Here is a 17,981-nt window from a genome sequence, read left to right as displayed (position 1 = left end):
ATGACAGAATGAACTTAATTTGCTCAGGGACAAATGTTCCGGCTTGACGTTCTCTAGCACAGAGATGATGCAAGCATGACGACGTCGGGGACAGCCGGCACGAGATGACGCAAGCGTGACGATGTCGGGGCCAGACGCAGCTAGCCCATGTTCCGTGCTGGCATTTCAAGGAGAAAGGTGAAGGTGGCAGCCGTGATCCGCATTTCTCAAAAGGTTTTGGCTATTTTTAGGCAGCGGATTGTCATTAATGTGCAGTCAGAAGTGGGAGCCCCCCTTCATGAAGAATCCACATGATGACTTAATTTCAAGCGGCATTTTACATGTCAAATAGCTGGATCAGCACTGACTTTTGCGTGCCAAATTTTGTTCTCTGTTACAATTGACCTATTTTGCTATTCGTCCTTTTTCAAAATGATGGCATAGGCAATGTTCTCTCTCACATGGAATTATAAGGCAGCTGTGCAGTGGCGCCGGTATCATATTTGTTACCATGGTAAGTATTCTTCCGGGAGAGTGTACATTATGGATTAGGAGGTCTACTTGCTAGAGATAAGAAAAATATTGCATGTGTGGGTATTTGAATCATTTGTGAAAGGGACAACACCCCCCCCTCCTCTTCCTCTATCCCTCCCCACCACCTCTGTCCTTCTTTTAGTCTCTTTTTCTCTCTCTTTCTCTCTCTCTCTCTCTCCCTCCCTCTGTGAGTCCCAGCCCCTGAAAGTGTCATAGCTGCACTTGCTCCTTGCTCTCAATCTCTCTCTCTCTCCCTCACGCTCTCTCTCTCTCTCTCTCTCTCTCTCTCTCCTCTCTCTCTCTCTCCTCTCTCTCTCTCTCACCGCCTTTCAGATCTTTAGAAGCCGGTGCTGTGCCGTGTCTCCTTCGAGCTGCGTTTGTCTCCTCTGACACTGCAGGAGACTCAGCCAGTAAAGCGCCAAAGATAGCTATCTTAGAAGCGGGAGGGCGGGTGAGGAAAGGGAGAGACAGGAGAGGGCTGGCGTAGCTTCAACCACATTCACCTGTAAGCGTGTAGAATTTGAGAAATGCCTCTGCTTTGTCACTTCACTAGCATTGTCTTACTGCTAATTGTTCAGTGTGGATCATGGACAGGGGCGAACCGTTTGGGGCCCTTCAAGGTCTGTCCTAGTTGCAGGGATCCGTCAAGAGCAGGAAGGCCCCCCAGGGAGCACAATGTTGCAGGCGGCACATCAGCGTTGGCCCGGGGAGAGCCCTGTGGTGTGTACACCCTGAGCTGTGCCAAGGGGCTCCGCTGTGTGCCCCCGCTGCGGGAGCACAGCCCCCTTCAGGCTCTTTTGCAGGGCAGGGGCGTTTGTGTCAAGCACAGCAGGACCAGTCCCACTGAGAGGCCCCACCCGACAGGTAAGATACGTGCTGGTGTCTCCAGTTTGATTTCATCCTTTATACATGACCTATGCATTTCCTAACGCACGCGTGCATGCAACTGGACTCTGCGGGAAGGCTTCAACTGCGTGTCGCAGGTTTCTGTAAACCCCGTGATGCCGTGCAAAATGAAAGGCCAATTAGTGTACAGTACGGCATTGCAAGCAGTACGCATCACAAGAGGGTCTCACATCCTCTGCAGTCATTTGCTACCCCTTGCAAAAGACTCAAATTTAGTCATGTATGTTAGCAAGTTGCTGTTACGTCCAAAAATTTCAGATGAGCCGCATGTACGAGACTTTTAGGGTGTTCATCGTGAATGTGAAAGAGTCAGCTACATCCTCATCAATGAGCATTTTATTGCAGTGGTCTACCGTTAAACAAGAGACACTGTCATGAGAAAAAGGAAGGCATCAGTGGAAACAATGTTTCTCACCACCCACTGATCAAACATCCATATTATCTGGGCAACCGTTTGATTTGTTTTGTGCATACACAGACTGTTCCTGCTGTTTGATGTGAACGAGGCAGATGCTTTCACATCACAGCCTAATACTGTATCGGTGTATCCTTTTCTCTCAGGACCTCATCCTTCACACAGCGGTGACATTGAAAAAGTAAGTTCTCTTATTCTACTCAAATCTGTGACAAGTGAAGGTGATACGCGGTCATCTGAATGATGCCTGACTAGGTTGAACTGCTAAATAGGTTATAGACGTCTAGTGAGTTTGTTTAAGAAGGATTATTAGACAGCTTTGCTGTGTGTGTTGCAGTGTCACCCATTCACACATGGCATTATGGTGCATGATGTGTGTGCTGCTATGCGGCAGAAGTCATTGAGCACGATGACAATCAGGAAAGTTCCAAGGCTGCACGGAATGATTATAGGTTTACGTGATAGTTTTTTTTTTTTGAAGGAATATAAATCATCCGGATTTACTGATCACTTAATCTGTTGTGACAAAGTGTCACAAGGAGCCTCCAAAACAGTAACCTGAAAAAAAAAAAAAAAAGAAAACTGAAGCATTGCGTAACAATACAGTTATATAACGTAATAGGATATGTGCCGTCGAAACATATATTCCCTGCTTCTGACGGTAACACTGTGAAAATGTGACTGATGCCATGGAGCAGCTCTCCCTAGCTTTGGAGTCTCACTTTACATTGTGTTTCTCAGGCACCATGTCGCAAACTGCTCAACAGTGTCCTGAGAGGTTTGCAGCTGACCATTATCCAGTCTGACCATGACATTTATGTACCAAACTGTGACACCCGGGGGTTCTACAGAAAAAAGCAGGTAAAAGCTGGAATCTAGAATTGTTTTGAATGCTGCAAATTTTGGAGCATGAAAACAGTCTTTTTGCCATCTTTGTGACACACTATGTGGGATTAAATAAAATTATCCTTGGGGTCGCTCAAGGGTCAGCTCCTGGACCCCTTCTGTTCTGCTTGGATATGCTACCCTTGGGTCAAATTCTTCAGAACTTTAATTTTGAATATTTTAGCTATGCAGATGACAGTTACATGTAGCAGTGTCTACAGATGATTCTAGTTCAATCAAGGTGTTGTGTCACGATCTAAAACAAATAAGTAGATGAAACTGAATTTCCTTCAATTAAACTGCAACATAACCAAGGTGAAGAGAGGATTTCAGTTAGTAAATTCCTGGAGTCACTCTCTTTAAAGGTACCATATTTTACCAAACCAACTTTTTGCTCATATTTGGTATGTTATATTGTTTATGTGGTGCCTCAGTAAATGTGAAATATGAATTCAAATAGTCCACGCATGCCGAGTTCCAGATGTTTTTTCTGCCGAGAGGCCTAAAATGAGCTCATTGGAATTTCTCGAGCTTATCCACATCACCAGCAAAGAGTTCCGCCGACCTCTCCGCTTTGAGAGCCAGGGCTGTCAACATAACAAATGTGTGCTCTCACAACACGGAGGAAACCAATGATAGGAAATGGGATGGTAAAGCAAAATACGGACAAAGTGGATACAGCAATGGGTCAAACAGAAGTAGCTGTCAGAAGGGCCTTTTCTGGACACTCCAGTGACGAAACCAAGATGTTTTTTTAAATGTAATTGACACTTTTATACTAAGTTTGTAGCAAGATCAAAATAGCCCAAATATGGGATCTTAAAAACCAAAGACCAAATCTGAAACATTCGTGTGCTGATAGATAGCGATCTGACTTTCAGCAGTTGTATCAAATCAGTCACTAAAATAGCCTTCTAGCACTTGAAGAACATACCCCAAATGAAGGCTTGCACAATTAAGGTAAGGGATTGTGTGTGGTCAAAACAAATTGTGTAACTAAACAGAGGTAACACATGATTAATGCAATATTTTGGGGGGATTAGTCACAAGTTAATGCTTTAAATGAGAGTTTAAATTTAATATGCATCTGTAGCTCAAAAGCAAAGTGTGAAAAGTTGCTGTCATTGAAATGCAAACAAGCTTTTGCAGGTGATAGGGACTGGGACCGAACCCTAACCCATGAACAGCAAAAATCTTCCAGAAATTCAAACTCATAAGTGCCATCAAAAAAAATATTTTTGGGGTGAAAATAATTCTCACAAACAAAAAATGCTAATCGCCACTGCATCAGGTTTCAATTACTGCAAGACTACCCATTACAGTACTGGTAATTAGCTTGGCAATAGGTTTCTCCTTCACAGCTCAGCGGAGGGGTGGGGGGTGCATATACATGAAGAGAGGGCTCGACATGCGACAAATGCTCTGATAAGGAAATGAATGACACCAGGAAGAAAAGGAGACAGTTTAGTTTTATTGACGATACAAATTCAGGGGGGGGCGGGTGCCAGTGTGGGTACTGGAAGTGTTGCTTCAAAGTCTCTTGTTAAACAGTCTTCTCCAAAACAGGCGACAAGATTAATTGTAAATTACTTTTTTTTTGGTGGCACTGAAGCAGGGATGACAAACATGGTGGAAACAAGTACCAGGTAGCCCCCAAGGAACACCCGTGGAACATTGTGATTTTCTAAGTGTTCAGATATATTCATTCAAAGATAGAACATGTTTAACACTGTAGCACATTAACATTTTGTTTAAATATCAAATGTTTTCAATGAAAAAAATATTTCTATTTTCCAAAATGTTTCAAAATGGATTTTAGAGCTGGAATTGATTTGGCATGATAGTGTGGTACAGTCTATTGCTGTACCAATTGGCTTATCTATCTTGACTCATATATGATCTGAAGTGACATCCCCTTTCATCAATTGGGCTTAATATGACGTTGGTCCACCCGCCACACTTCAAACAGCTCAAACTCTTCTGGGAAGGCTTTCCACAAGGTTCAGGAGAAGAAATGCATGAGCGTATTCAATGAAAAGAGCCAACTGCCTTTCCAATACGCACTTCTTGATTTGTCGCCCGTTTGCTCTCATTGTCTGACTCTAATGTAGCTCCAATGACAAGGTTAATCAATCCACTTCTTTCTTGACAATCAGGTCACGTTGTTTGGGTTTCAAAAAATTATAAACTCAATCTGGCGTGTAGGGTGGTCAAAAGATTAGTTTTCCAGATCAGAACACTAGGGTTGCCAGTTATTCTATGGTACCGTGTCAGTGCAAGGTACGGGGGTCAATTGCCTGGTGTGTGGTTGAGAGTTGCAAACTGGAATTTGCTGGCAATTGTCCGGATCATTTGCATTCGATCATGTCACTCATTTTTTCCGCGGGAAAAGTGCCATGTAGAGGCGCAACAATGAATCGATTACCATATTATTGCAAAACCATATTGGGAATTGATTAATCGTTTCAAGGCATTAACCAAAAATTGTGAAAATTCTTAGAATTTAAGCCACTTGACAGTAAATATTTTCTGATTTCTGTAGTTCTTTGGAAAACAATCAGCTACATTTTTCCCGATTTTCTGATGGGTGTTCCAGACAGAAGCAGGAACTGAATCATTATTGACTCATAGAAAAAAAATTTGTTGAATTTACTGCAAAAATAATGATCGAATCTGACCCAGCCTCAGAAGTGTGTCTGAAACTGGTTGTCCTTAGCATGAATCCGTAGCCAAGAACTCCTGCTCATGTCGCAATCAATTACTGTTTTGTTTAATCACTAAACAATCCAAATTAAACTACCACCATCATCAGTAATTGAGCCAAAATATTTTGCAATAAACTTGAATGAAAAATAAAGTTATCCAATCACTGAATGACTCCATAGATGATGGGCGGAAGAATGGTTTCTCAAAATATTGCCTAGATGCATGAAGAAAAACAGGACTGGGGTCTACTCATGAGTCTATTGATTGGGGCTAGTTGAGTCGCGGTCCGCTCTGCTGTTACACGATCACTATTGCCTTTTGATCCAACGCCATTTTCTCTGCGTCTCTCGGCCCGTCCCCGTCCTCTTAGTGCCGCTCTTCCAAAGGCACGCGGCGCGGTCACTGCTGGTGCGTGGATGAGCTTGGCACACCGGCGCCCTCCCGCGGCGGCGAGGACGGCGTCCTACCGTGCGACGCGGAGTGAGAGCCCGGCCCCTGCTCTGGTTCTGCGCCTGGATGACGAGGAGGGAAGGAGAGGTGCTCGGGGAGACGACGGGAGAGTTACCGTGGGCCAGACTAGCTGGTTCGGCACCGCCCGGACAGGAGGTAGCAGGGAAAAAACACTTCTGTCAGTCGTGAAGAAAGACACACAGGGGTGAGAACATCCGCGCTGATGTTCGACTATCGTCCCTAGACGAGGACGCGAGCGAGGAGAGGGTCTGTCTCTTCCCTGCCGCGATCTTGTCTCGGCTGTCGCATTACGGTCCGTTTCTGTTTTTCGTCGGAGGCTGCCAACGTTAGTTCCGATCCGAGCGGGGTGAAATGCAGGTGATGTGACGCGATGCTTGACAAGTGTGTCTCCCTCACCATCCTCTCAGTCTCCCTCTCTCCAAAGATAAACTGCTATCATTTATTTTGGAGTTCCGTGACTGCGTTCTGCTTTAGGCTTACAACCTGATATATTTGTGTATGTTGTGTCTAGGCAAAAAAAAAAAAAAAAAAAAAATGGTCTAATGAAATCCAACCAGGACACTTTCTTCGTCAACTCGGTGTGGTGACTGCTTGTGGGTTGATTGTTTGTACAAATGTTGAACTTTTGTGCGTTGTCAAGCAGCAGACAAAAAGCGTACAGCTCTTGTTATTTTCAAAAAGTCTTAACGTATATTTTTATACACCTCAATATATTTTATATATGAATTATTGCTTTATTTAAGGAACTACAGTATAATACCATGTATTTTTATATTGTTAGCTATAACCTATTTTCGGACAGATTATTTTGTTTCATGTTGGTGGAATTCTAATGCTTTCATGGCACCGTTCAGGAAAAAAAAAGGTCATCAGAGCTCAATTTAGCCCTTGTACATCATATTTTCTTTACTTTTTTTTTATTGATGCTTTGACAATGTCCATGATACTGTTATGTTCTGTCCTTACTGATACTGTACTGTACTTCTGATTGGAAAAGCAAGACCAAAAAACAAGTCTTGCCAAAAATGCTCAAAATTCTGTGTTAAGTGGAATTACAATTTATCAATTTCTTGTTGTATCAATGTGCTACTGTGATGGATGTTTGCACACAAAGAACATAAAACAATGATGAATACATCAACAAATAAAACTTATATTAATAGGAGTTTGCGCAGTGAGTGGGTTCTTGCTTCCTGATTCACAGCCACAGTTTGCAGCTGGGAGACAAAAAACACAAACCAGGACATACATATATGTGTGCCATGCTAATCATACGCAACACGTTAAGAATTATTTCTCATCTTTGACACATGCCTGTTTCCACGGTAACGCTGTGTCGTTACCCTATCCGTCCAAGCGTAACGAAACAAAAAGGTGCTGCTGCAGAAGGGAAGGACAAGCACGGTAAGAAGGATTCCAATCTTTTTTTTTTTTTTTTTTAGGCTGCTTGTCTATGGTGTGCTTGCTCCTTCCAGACTTGACAGAAATCCTGAATGGAGAAAGTCCACTGATGAGCTTCATTCACCCAAAGTCAAAACATTGCTCCAATGGCACTTGTCACATCCGAAACATTGGGTGAGCAAATCTTTTAGGCCAAAAGGGCAAACACAATTATTTCCAATGAATCCTAAAGGATATTGAAGTCCTCTCGTTTTTTTTTCTTTTACTGCAAATATTCACTTTCTTCAGTAGTGTAGATCAGTATTTTGCATGTTTTACACACTCAAAAAATACAAAAAGAAATACACTTATTCCTCCAAGTACCTCCAAGTGACTGACATTAAAATACAGAACCATCGTCAGGCCTAAGTATTCATCAAAACCCTGAAAAGTATATTTAATGATTGCAAGCTACTGTACATTATTATATATATTATTTAAATAACACATCTGAAAGTAGGCAGCATAGTGGATGACTGTTTAGCATCCCCACAGTTCAGATCCGAGTTTGCATGTTCACCCCGTGCCAGCGTAGCTTTTTTCTGAAGACTGTAAATTGGCCGAAGGTGTGAAGGTGAGTACGAGGGGCTGTCTGTTTCTATGTGAGCTCTGATTGGAAACCAGTTTGGGGCGTACTCCACCTCATGCCCAATTCATAAGAGATGGGCAGCAGAATAAGCATTTAAAAAAAATAATGGATTGATAGATGTCTGGATTCACCCATCTATCGATTTTCCAGACCACTTGTATTCATGAGGGTTGCAGGTGTGTTGGTGCCTAACCCATCAGACTACGGGGTAGAGGCCAGGTAGGGTACACCCTGAACCAGCCAGTCACAGAGCACATAGAAACAGACAAGCATTCACACTACATTCACACCTACGGTAAATTTACAGTCCTCACTGAAGATAGCGTGCATGTTTTGGGGATATGGGAGGAAACCAGAGTACCCGGGAAAAAGCCACACGTGCACAGAGAGAAGGTGCAAGCTCGATATCGGCCAGGCCGGGTTTGAACCTGTAACCTCAGAACTGCTTTGGCCGCAGTGCCACCCCTTTTGAATCATTTCTATTTGATGTTCTAGATAAATAATTGCATTCAAAAATCGAATTTGAAAAACAGTTTTAATTAGTCTTGTTTAATTCATACACTGCATTCAATAACTGTAATCTGAATCTAATTAGTTTTGATCTTAAGTCCAATAAACCTGAACGTTTAATGCAATCATTTTTTTAACCATGATGACCTATCAAATTATATATTTTCACATTGAGTTTTATCATTTAAAATTCAGTTGGACAAATTGAATGTCAAAGTAGCTGTGACAGTACACAGTACCGAAAGTTCCTCTTCCCACAAACGGCACCTTTGTTTTTGATCACGTGACATAGAGGGGGACACCCCCCCCCTCCCCAACCTCCTTCAAGTGCATGACGTAGAATACAAACTAGACTTTGCACTCTGCATCCAACTTTGGTTCGCCATGGTCAACGGGCACTGAATTCCGGTCAGGGCAAAAACCATAGTAAATAATACACACATTATTATGGGAAATGATACGATAAATCTAAATACTTGGGATGTTTCGAATCCTAAGAGACATGAATATAATTAAACATTTGCAGTATGCCCAGGAAGGTTTAAAATATACATTGACACATATATATGTAATGGGAGGAAAAGACCTTCATAATATTGTAATTGTATCTTTTCCACATTCATAATCATATTTGATTCTGAAGATTAACCTGAAACACACTTATCGGTGGACAAGTTATTTCTTTGCGACCGCATTCACGGTTTCATTCTATTGTTAAATAGTACAAAAAACTGATGGATGAAAGGGTTTGTAGATGGATTAAATAGGCGAGCCGAGCCACATCGAATATGGCGGCCTATTGACGTACAATTTCGCCACAGATCGGGGGTCTATGTATATTTCAACTCGACGAATGAGTCACTTAGGTAGTGAAGTTGTGCTCGTACGGTTATCACATTCGGAGCTCGACGGTTGACCTTTGTTCGTCGTCGCATCGGGGACATTCGCTCGGTTAGCTGAGCAACGGTTCGGCTCCGGGCGGGGTAGAACCGAGAAGCGTGTGCGGACAGACGGACGGACCGAGTGTCTGCTGGTGCTGCGGCCATGGCTTCGCTTGGCAACTCCGCAGCCACGTCCTCGAGTGGTAGTCCCATGGTGGTGCTTGCGCCCAAGACCAAGACGAAAAAGAAACACTTCGTTCAACAGAAGGTGAAAGTGTTTCGAGCCAGCGAGCCTGTCCTCAGCGTGTTCATGTGGGGCGTCAATCACTCGGTGAGTCACCCGGAAGGCCACGAAGCAAGCATGCTAACGTCTCTGCGTCATTAGCTTGGACGTTAGCAGGTGCTCCAATCAAGCACTGGTCGGTCGGACACTGACTTCATCTTGCTCACCACTGATTGAGTACCTTATCCTTTTTTTTTTTTTTTTTTTTTTTTTATTTATTTATTTTTTTTTGCAAGACGGTATTTTGTGAAAACACATTTCCAACATGAATGCCAGTGGCGGGGTTTACAGTAGTCCAACTATAGCTTTAAATAACTTCTTTTTTTGTTTGTTTTTACATAAAAAGATAATGTTTGAATTTTCTCCTTATCTTACTACAGTATTTCACGATTTAATCAATGAATCGACATGTGCCAAAATAACCAACAATTTTGAGAGTTGATGACCTGATCCTGAGGTCACAGATTTTCATCTTGAGTTTTAAGCATGATATCTTGTTTACTCACCCCATTACCTGAATCTCAACAAATGTGTTAGCATTTTATGTAATGTCAATTTGAAACAAAGGCTTCTTTTGTATTAATGGATGAATATTAAGAAATAAAATTGTAATTGTTTAATCTTTTTCGGAACGTGGAATGGATGTTACCTGGCTTTTTGTGCTTATCTTTGGACACACCAGCCAGAGTTTGTGTGGAGGATTCAAGTATTTATACTCCAATTTATCAGCAGGCCTCACACTTTGTATGGTATCATTCTTTTGGGAGAGCCATTAAGCCACCTAGCCCAGAGACTGTTGTCCATCCACCAGAGTCACTTGGTGGTAACTCCTTCTTTGATATTCCGTTTAGTTGGAAAGCGGTTCTGGTGTCAAGGAGACTGTACTGTGTGTTGAAGGCAAAATTAGTGAATTTCTTTGGAATGAATGAATGAAAGGATGGGGTTGTAAGTAAGTGAGAGCTGAAGTTGTAAGCCCCCTCCAATCACAAGATGGAGCAATGTTTCTATTAAAATGACTTTTGAATTTGAATGCCATTTATTGTCATTAAATAAAACCGTACAATAGAATTGGAGAGCTTCTCCTGGTTCAGTGCATACATAAAAACAGGGTAAAAATAAAAAGTTAATTTGCTGGATTTACTTATGTACCTAATTGCTTCTCAAAAGTAAATTACAGTAATTGTTCATTTATTTGCGTTTAAATACATTAAGCCTGTTACGTCTTGAAAGCCCTTTTTGATGGAAAGAGTTTCTCACTCAAAATCTCATGATACATGGCCGGATTCATTCTTTCCCCTTAGATAAGTGGTCTCAAACTGGCAGCCCGAGAGCCATTTGCGGCCTGCGAGACGATATTTTGTGACCCCCACCTTAATATGAAAATTTGTTAGTGCGGCCTGCGAGTTTGTAATGAAGGGCACTTTCACAGTGTTGTGTGCGGAGCTGACAAACCTACGATCACGGTGAGGTATATGGCTCTAGGGGGGATGACATTGATTCAAGCAGTGAAACATTTTTCATTGAGTAAAATTTACAGCAGTGTTGCTATGTAGAGTTTTACTAATACTTTTGTGCACAACTCTTTTACACCAGCATCCTTGCTTATTTTAGTTTGTGTTAAAAATACAAAAGAAATATGTTTGATAATATATATATATATATTTTTTTTTTTTAATTAAAATTTAAATTGTGCATCTGTGAGCCAGGCATAGGCGGATTCTGCCTCCAGCGGCCCTGAGGTAAATTGAGTTGGAGGCCCCTCTTTTACATGAATGGTTGTGTTGGTCCTTTTGCAGGAAAAAACCCCAAACGGCCTCCTTCTGTCCAAGACCAAAAATGCACTTTTGGGCTTTTTCTTCTCACGGCCGAAATTTCCACGTGTCGCTAATAGACATAAACCGAAGTGTCACGAACAATAAACTATAATTGTAGCCTGGCTTTACTATCAGATACTACATTACTCATTTGTAAATAACAAAGTTCTCAGAGTGGTAAAAATGCTAACAAGTTAAAATCCCAAACTTGACTATGTTTATTTCAAGTAAGTCACGTTTTTGTCTGATTTACAAAAAGTTTTTGTTTTCGGCAGATTAATGATCTCAACCAGGTTCCGGTACCTGTCATGTTGCTCCCTGATGACTTCAAGGCCAACACGAAAATCAAGGTTAACAACCATCTCTTCAACAAGTAAGCCATATGAGTGGGGGCAGTGTGCTTTGCAGTGTCGCTAAATGACATTCAAATCCGTACCTCTTTTGGGACAGAGAAAATCTTCCTGGACATTTTAAATTCAAGGAGTATTGTCCTCAAGTCTTTAGAAATCTAAGGGAGCGCTTCGGTATAGAAGATTTGGACTATCAGGTAGGTGACAGCGCCTTTTGTTTCCTTCCACGTCTCTGACTAGTCGGGCTTTGAACAAAACAATGGTGACTTGAATTGGCATTCCGGTTTGCCAGGAAAAAAAAAAATAACACTGATATAGTGACTAGTAATGTAATGCATTGGGATACAACATCCTCTGGCTCCAACCTATGCCCAATTACTCAGCACTTAGACTGGATAACCCGAGGCAGCCATTACCTCCTGGGCCATACCCCAATCCCCTTTGTTATTGTATTATGGGTTAGGGTTGTTTGATAAACCAACACGCATTTTTTTTATCTGCTTGACGGATGGGATAACTGGCAGAAATACGCTCTCGAATTTTAAGATAATGTATAGAGCTCGTGCACCTACGTCATAAAATCACGTGACTTTTGTTTACCTCGCCATATTGCCGGTCAAGCTAAGCAACGCTCAATGCTAAGTCGGTTGGAGACGACACGAAAATCTGTCTTGTAGCCCGACGCCCAGGGTCTTGTCCGATACTGTCAGATATTTAGAAGGTAAAAATAAACTACGGTACGTGGAAAAATGAGATAAACTCAGCATAGAGGACCCGTGTTTAATGGCAAAGTCGATGTTTTCGCCGACAAGAAATTGGACTGTTAATTCGCTTCCGCTTGTTTTGGACAACTGGATCCACACATGGGTCGTCGAGATTTACATGGAGAAGTTTGAAAGCGTATAAAAGTCTGGATGCATACAAATACTTTGTTGCTGGATCTGTTCTCAATCAAGAATAAATCCCACATAGTGATGGTTTTCACGGCTTGTGAACGTGAAAGTGTATTTGGCCGCACGTTAACCTTTGCCGGAATCCATCGATCTTTTCAGCTAGTATTCAATACAAATACCTATTTATTATTATATTTAAATAAATGACCCCTGGTTTTACACAAACTCTCATTCATTAACTATGATCGAAAAGAAAAACATTTTTGAGAAGAATAATTCCTACCTGAAATGAAGCGATCGCTACACAGGCGTGTGTGTATTTTGGTTGGGCACCATCCATCATGGTTAATTGCCAAAGTCCATTGATATTTCCTGGTCTTTCAGCTGAAATTCCATAGAATGATCTCTTTGAATATCTGTCTCGTCTGTTGTGACAACCAACAACACAACAGGTCTCAGGTATTGTAAGTATTGTGCTACGGTTCAATGTCTCCCACAATGTCGAGCAGCTCTGTTTGACTGGCAATATGGCGCCGTGAAAATGGTGGCATCACGTGCACGAGCTCTCTTTATTCAGCAAGTATGTCTACAAAAGCATCCAAAAGGCTGATCCGCCACCAGGTGTCTGTGTATTTATCTACGGGTGAAAACACAAATGAAGGTCTGACTGGTTCTCTTTATCACCGAACTGCCAAGGTGTCATTGACCCGCAGTCCCCCGACGAGGAGTGTCAACGAGCAAGGAGAGGGGCTGCTCCTCAACTCCTACGACCGCACTCTGATCGTCAAGCAAATCTCCAGCGAGGATGTGGCGGACATGCACAGCATCCTGTCAGAGTATCACCAAGTGAGTCTGAATGAGACAAGCTTGTACCGAATGGTAATAAAAGTTTGGTTTGTCTTAAATCTGATATTTACTGGACTTCCAGTCCACGGCGTGTAGGGCCGTAACCCGGGACGTCTCTAATCAGTGCTCAACCATTCACAACTTTCCGTCCATTATCCAAACCGATTTTCCTCACAAGGATTACAGGAATGTATTCACAACCACGTTCCCCAAATTTATAGATGTAGTAGTAAATATTATTCAGGATTTTTGTTTTGTTTGTTTAAGTGGACTTTTGTAAAACGGTGTTTTTGCTTTTGTGTCAAAAGAAAGAGTTGGCTCTGGCTCTGCCATCAATTATGAAATTAAAAGACAGTGAAACATCTTGTCAGCTGCTGACTTCCAATAATGTGTGTAAGAGCTCAACCTGAACTGGAGAGAACTTGAGGCTCGGTTAGGTGGGTTAGGTAAAGCTTAAAAGAAGGTACGTGTTGTAACAGGACAATGATCCAAAACACTGACTCAAATCAACAAGACAATGGCTTCAGAAGAAGAAACTGCATGTTCAGGAGTGGCTCAGTCAAAGTCCTGACCTCAACCCTATTGAGATACTCTAGCAGCATTCTACTGTTTTATACATAGGATAAAAACATTTTATTTTATTTATTTTTTTTTGGGGGGGGGACTGTTAAGTCCACCATTAAGCACAGCATAAGTACCATTTCATTCTGAGGATTTAAAAAAAAAAAAAAAAAAAAAAGGATTTGTGAGTCTACCTCATGTGAATTCCTTTATCTACACCCCTCAAGCACATCGTGAAGTGTCACGGGAGCACCCTGCTCCCACAGTTCCTGGGAATGTACCGGGTGAGTGTGGAGAGCGAAGAGACCTACTTGATTGTCATGAGGAACATGTTCAGCCACAGAATGGTAGTCCACAGGAAGTACGACCTGAAGGTGAGGGAAAACTTTGCTTCTTGCTTGAGGTTCTGTCTTAAATTGTCTTACCCAACCTGTATTCAGTCGAGGCATGTGGCGTACTTTAGAAATAGCTCAGGCACACCAGCTACCAACAAAAATGTCACTGAAAATACTGTTTATGTACTGAAATCTTGATGATCTCTCAATTTAGTTTGATATCGAGGCCCATTTAAACACTTTGCTCTTAATGAGTTGCATGAATGACAATAGGTGGATACACAGGTTAAGTGCACATTCTGCCATCTAGTGGAAGAGCATTTAAATGTTCTGCCGTCACTAGATGTTGCTTGCATAGACAGATGAGTCTATAGTATTGTTATTATTAATTATACTTTACACCGACTTGATAGGCCTGATCGGATCAGCTCGTAATTTTTTGCTGATCAACTCATCGATTTCTGTCATCATTATCTGATCAGTGATGTAATTGATCAGCTCCGAAAAAGACATTTATTCCGCGTCGCCGTCCTGCATATTATATCTGAATCCAAAAATGTTTTTTTTTTTTTATGTAGTAGTATTTCTTTTTTTTTTTTTTTTCCCCTTTGACGTAGAGCTGTAAATATCTGATAGCCAATAGCTATTTTAAAAAAAACTGCTCCATGGGGGAGAGAGAGAAGACGATAGAGACAACACGTAATCCCCGTCTCAGGCTTTAAGACATTAAAACGTGGATTTTGATTTTTATCTCCGCAGGGTTCTCTGGTGGATCGAGAAGCAAGCGACAAAGAGCGAGTAAAAACCTCCCCAAATTTTTGAGCGTTGCTTTGCACATCATCACTGACCTCGTTTTGACCACGGAGTATTTGAATGGTGCTTCTATTATGCAATTCAGGGTAAAGAGCTTCCCACCTTCAAGGACATGGACTTCAGAAACAACATGCAAAAAGTGTACGTGACAGAGGAGCAGAAGGAGAAGTTCATGGAAAAACTAAATCGGGATGTGGAGGTGAGCTGGTCATTCGAAAAGTAAACCCTTACTGTCTCTCTCCATTTCTTGAACGACTTGTCTAGAGCTGAATCATTTAAGAGAATCCCCAGTGAGTAAGCATCGATGTGCAAATTCACCTATTTCCAATATCTAATGTCCTATGATGGCCTTAGTACTTCATATTCTTTTGCTTTTGATAAGAAATCAAACATGCTTGCTCTCCTCAGTTCCTGGTGAAGCTGAAGATCATGGACTACAGCCTGCTGTTGGGCATCCACGATGCGGGCCGGGCAGAGAGGGAGGAGGAGGAAGGTGAAGAAGTTTCCAACGAGGACGAGCATGAGGCGGAGAACGGCTCGGCCCCCGGCCCTACCGCGGGCTCTTACGGCACGTCTCCGGAGGGGATCGCCGGTTACATGTCCTGTTGCAAGCCTCTCGGGCCCGGGGAGTTTGACCCTTATGTGGACGTCTACGCCGTCGCCAGCTGCCCGGGTGAGCACTTGTTGTGTGGACATGCTGTACTCGGACGTCGTCTTTGTCATGCCTGCATCTATGAGCGATTCCATTCTATCATACAACACCCAAATCTAATGTGAACCATTAAATGATAAACTTTCCTCATCTTTCTTACAGCTAATATCCTGTCTTTCATTCTTTCCTTCCTATATTTAGTTAGCTTTTCAAAGTATCCTTCCTCCCACCCCACTCTTTTCCACCCCTTTAAAACATTCTTCTGTCTGACTGATATTGTCAATAAAATCCATCAGAATACAAAGAACCAAAATGGCAGTTTAAAAACTCCACCGTGGCACAATAAAACTCCTCTGGCGTAAAGTGGTTAGAGTCTCCTGTTTGATCTAACAGCCAAGCAGGACACGCACAAAAAAGAGACGGGGAGAGAGAGTCCATTCACTATTTTGGGGAACTGACCACCAGCTTCTCTATTTCAACCACATTCGCATGATAAATATTGCAAGTGTTGTTGCAAAATGATTTACATGTATATTTATAGACTGTATTTATACAGCTGAGATTCGCTGTCTTAAAACCCAGAAATGCCCAGTTGCCGTTCATCTTGAATTGGGGGGGAGGGCTTGAATGTTTTCTAAATTTCTTCGTCTCAAAAATTTATGCAATCTGTTGGGGTGGTTTTCCACGCCCCGTGCCATTTATCGCCTTTTTTCTCCCCATCCACAAAGCGCGATGTCATACTTACACCATATCACTGCCTCATTTTAACTTATGTTGCGCGTGGGGGAAAAAAAATTATTTTGATGGACGCGCACCTCTAAAGGACACAAACAAGACGGAGATGTTCCACACAGAAAATGTATCATTCTTGTGATGCGCTTTTTTTTTTTTGGTTGTTTGTTTGTTTTTGTTTTGTTTGTTTTTTCAAACCAGGCGCCCCTCAGAGGGAGGTTTACTTCATGGGCCTAATCGATGTCCTCACTCAGTACGACACCAAGAAGAAAGCTGCTCACGCAGCCAAGACTGTCAAACACGGGGTGAGTTTGACATTGGGGACTTTTGTGGTTTGAGCTCGCTGGACTCTGACCTGACGGTCTGATCTTCTTCTTCTTTGTCACAGGCGGGTGCTGAAATTTCCACCGTACACCCCGAGCAGTATGCCAAACGATTCCGGGACTTCATTTCTAACATTTTTGCATAAACTGAACACAGAACTCAGAACTCTCTTACCATTGACCAAACTGTGTGTTCGAAGGCAATATTTTTTATTGGTTGACATGAAGAATGACTGCTTGGATTGTTTAGATGACCAGTAAAGTGTGCTTCATAATCATATATTTCTTTCCGAGATTCGCTTTTGCTGTTCTTATGAAAGGAATAAATCTGGAGGTGTAATTTACCTCGATCAGTCTTCAAGTCTACAAGTGGGCAATGGAGTTTCTTCCATGAAAATACCTTTCCACTGAAAAATACTTTACATTTGAAAGGAAATTTTTCAAAATTGGCCCTTCTAGAAATTTGTCCACATGTCACAAGAGGGCGCTGTTGTGTGGTGCAGCTGCAAGTGGGATTCGAGTTTGGTGGCAACTCCACCTTGTCGTCACATCAGCTAAATCGCTACAAAGTGAAGTCCACTTTACAAAAATTTGCTGATGTATTGCACATTCCAGGAAGGCGGAGCTTCACTTTTTCTTTTTTTTTTTTTCTAATAAATTACATGATGGTTTATGAGCTATTTTGGAGACCACATGACAGACGTGAAAATGGCACGAGCTTTCTTACGAGTAGATCGACAAGAAAATTAATATGGAAATGTCTTCATCTTGAATTGAGATATATGTTCAATAAAGTTTCTTGAACGACATTCATGAGGAATTACCAACACCAGTGAAGCCAGTAACACATTACCAAATAAACAAAGTTAAGTCGTTCCTAAAAAAATGTGGTTAGGTGACGTCATGAGTAATCAAACACATTACTTTGATTTTTTTGGCAAAGTTTTTTTGTTCATGAGAACCGGTGCTTGGTAGGCTTTTGAGATTAAAATGTGCTATTCTTGCATAGGCATCAGATACTGTATTTATTATGAGCAAACTCAAGTGCTTGAAAAGTTAGTCA

The 17,981-nt window shown here is 41.9% G+C and overlaps 2 protein-coding genes across 2 annotated transcripts; both read left to right on the top strand.

Annotated features, from left to right (window-relative positions):
* The first annotated feature begins 1,040 nt into the window (after positions 1-1,040).
* Positions 1,041-6,772, top strand: igfbp6b (insulin-like growth factor binding protein 6b). Its single transcript, XM_061828262.1, has 4 exons — positions 1,041-1,377; positions 1,981-2,015; positions 2,576-2,695; positions 5,796-6,772. The coding sequence occupies exons 1-4, from the start codon at positions 1,041-1,043 to the stop codon at positions 5,907-5,909; spliced, it is 606 nt and encodes a 201-aa protein (XP_061684246.1). The 3' UTR covers positions 5,910-6,772.
* Positions 6,773-9,187: 2,415 nt separating this feature from the next.
* pip4k2ca (phosphatidylinositol-5-phosphate 4-kinase, type II, gamma a) lies at positions 9,188-17,567 on the top strand. Its single transcript, XM_061828247.1, has 10 exons — positions 9,188-9,647; positions 11,689-11,786; positions 11,864-11,960; positions 13,353-13,502; positions 14,291-14,437; positions 15,158-15,196; positions 15,297-15,410; positions 15,620-15,884; positions 16,797-16,900; positions 16,984-17,567. Exons 1-10 carry the CDS (start codon positions 9,480-9,482, stop codon positions 17,062-17,064), a joined length of 1,263 nt encoding a protein of 420 aa, XP_061684231.1. The 5' UTR covers positions 9,188-9,479; the 3' UTR covers positions 17,065-17,567.
* The last annotated feature ends 414 nt before the right edge of the window (positions 17,568-17,981 follow it).

This window comes from Syngnathoides biaculeatus, chromosome 2, assembly GCF_019802595.1.
Source record: "Syngnathoides biaculeatus isolate LvHL_M chromosome 2, ASM1980259v1, whole genome shotgun sequence".
Classification (NCBI taxonomy): Eukaryota; Metazoa; Chordata; class Actinopteri; order Syngnathiformes; family Syngnathidae; genus Syngnathoides; species Syngnathoides biaculeatus.
Note: the sequence above shows the minus strand (reverse complement) of the source record. Positions and strands in the feature narration are given on the sequence as shown.

Coding starts and splice junctions, on each gene's coding strand:
- igfbp6b (XM_061828262.1), top strand. CDS start 1,041: ATGCCTCTGCTTTGTCACTTCACTAGCATTGTCTTACTGCTAATTGTT. Junction 2,016..2,575: donor ACAGCGGTGACATTGAAAAA/GTAAGTTCTCTT, acceptor TGTGTTTCTCAG/GCACCATGTCGCAAACTGCT. Junction 2,696..5,795: donor GGTTCTACAGAAAAAAGCAG/GTAAAAGCTGGA, acceptor CCGTCCTCTTAG/TGCCGCTCTTCCAAAGGCAC.
- pip4k2ca (XM_061828247.1), top strand. CDS start 9,480: ATGGCTTCGCTTGGCAACTCCGCAGCCACGTCCTCGAGTGGTAGTCCC. Junction 13,503..14,290: donor TCCTGTCAGAGTATCACCAA/GTGAGTCTGAAT, acceptor ACACCCCTCAAG/CACATCGTGAAGTGTCACGG. Junction 14,438..15,157: donor ACAGGAAGTACGACCTGAAG/GTGAGGGAAAAC, acceptor TTATCTCCGCAG/GGTTCTCTGGTGGATCGAGA.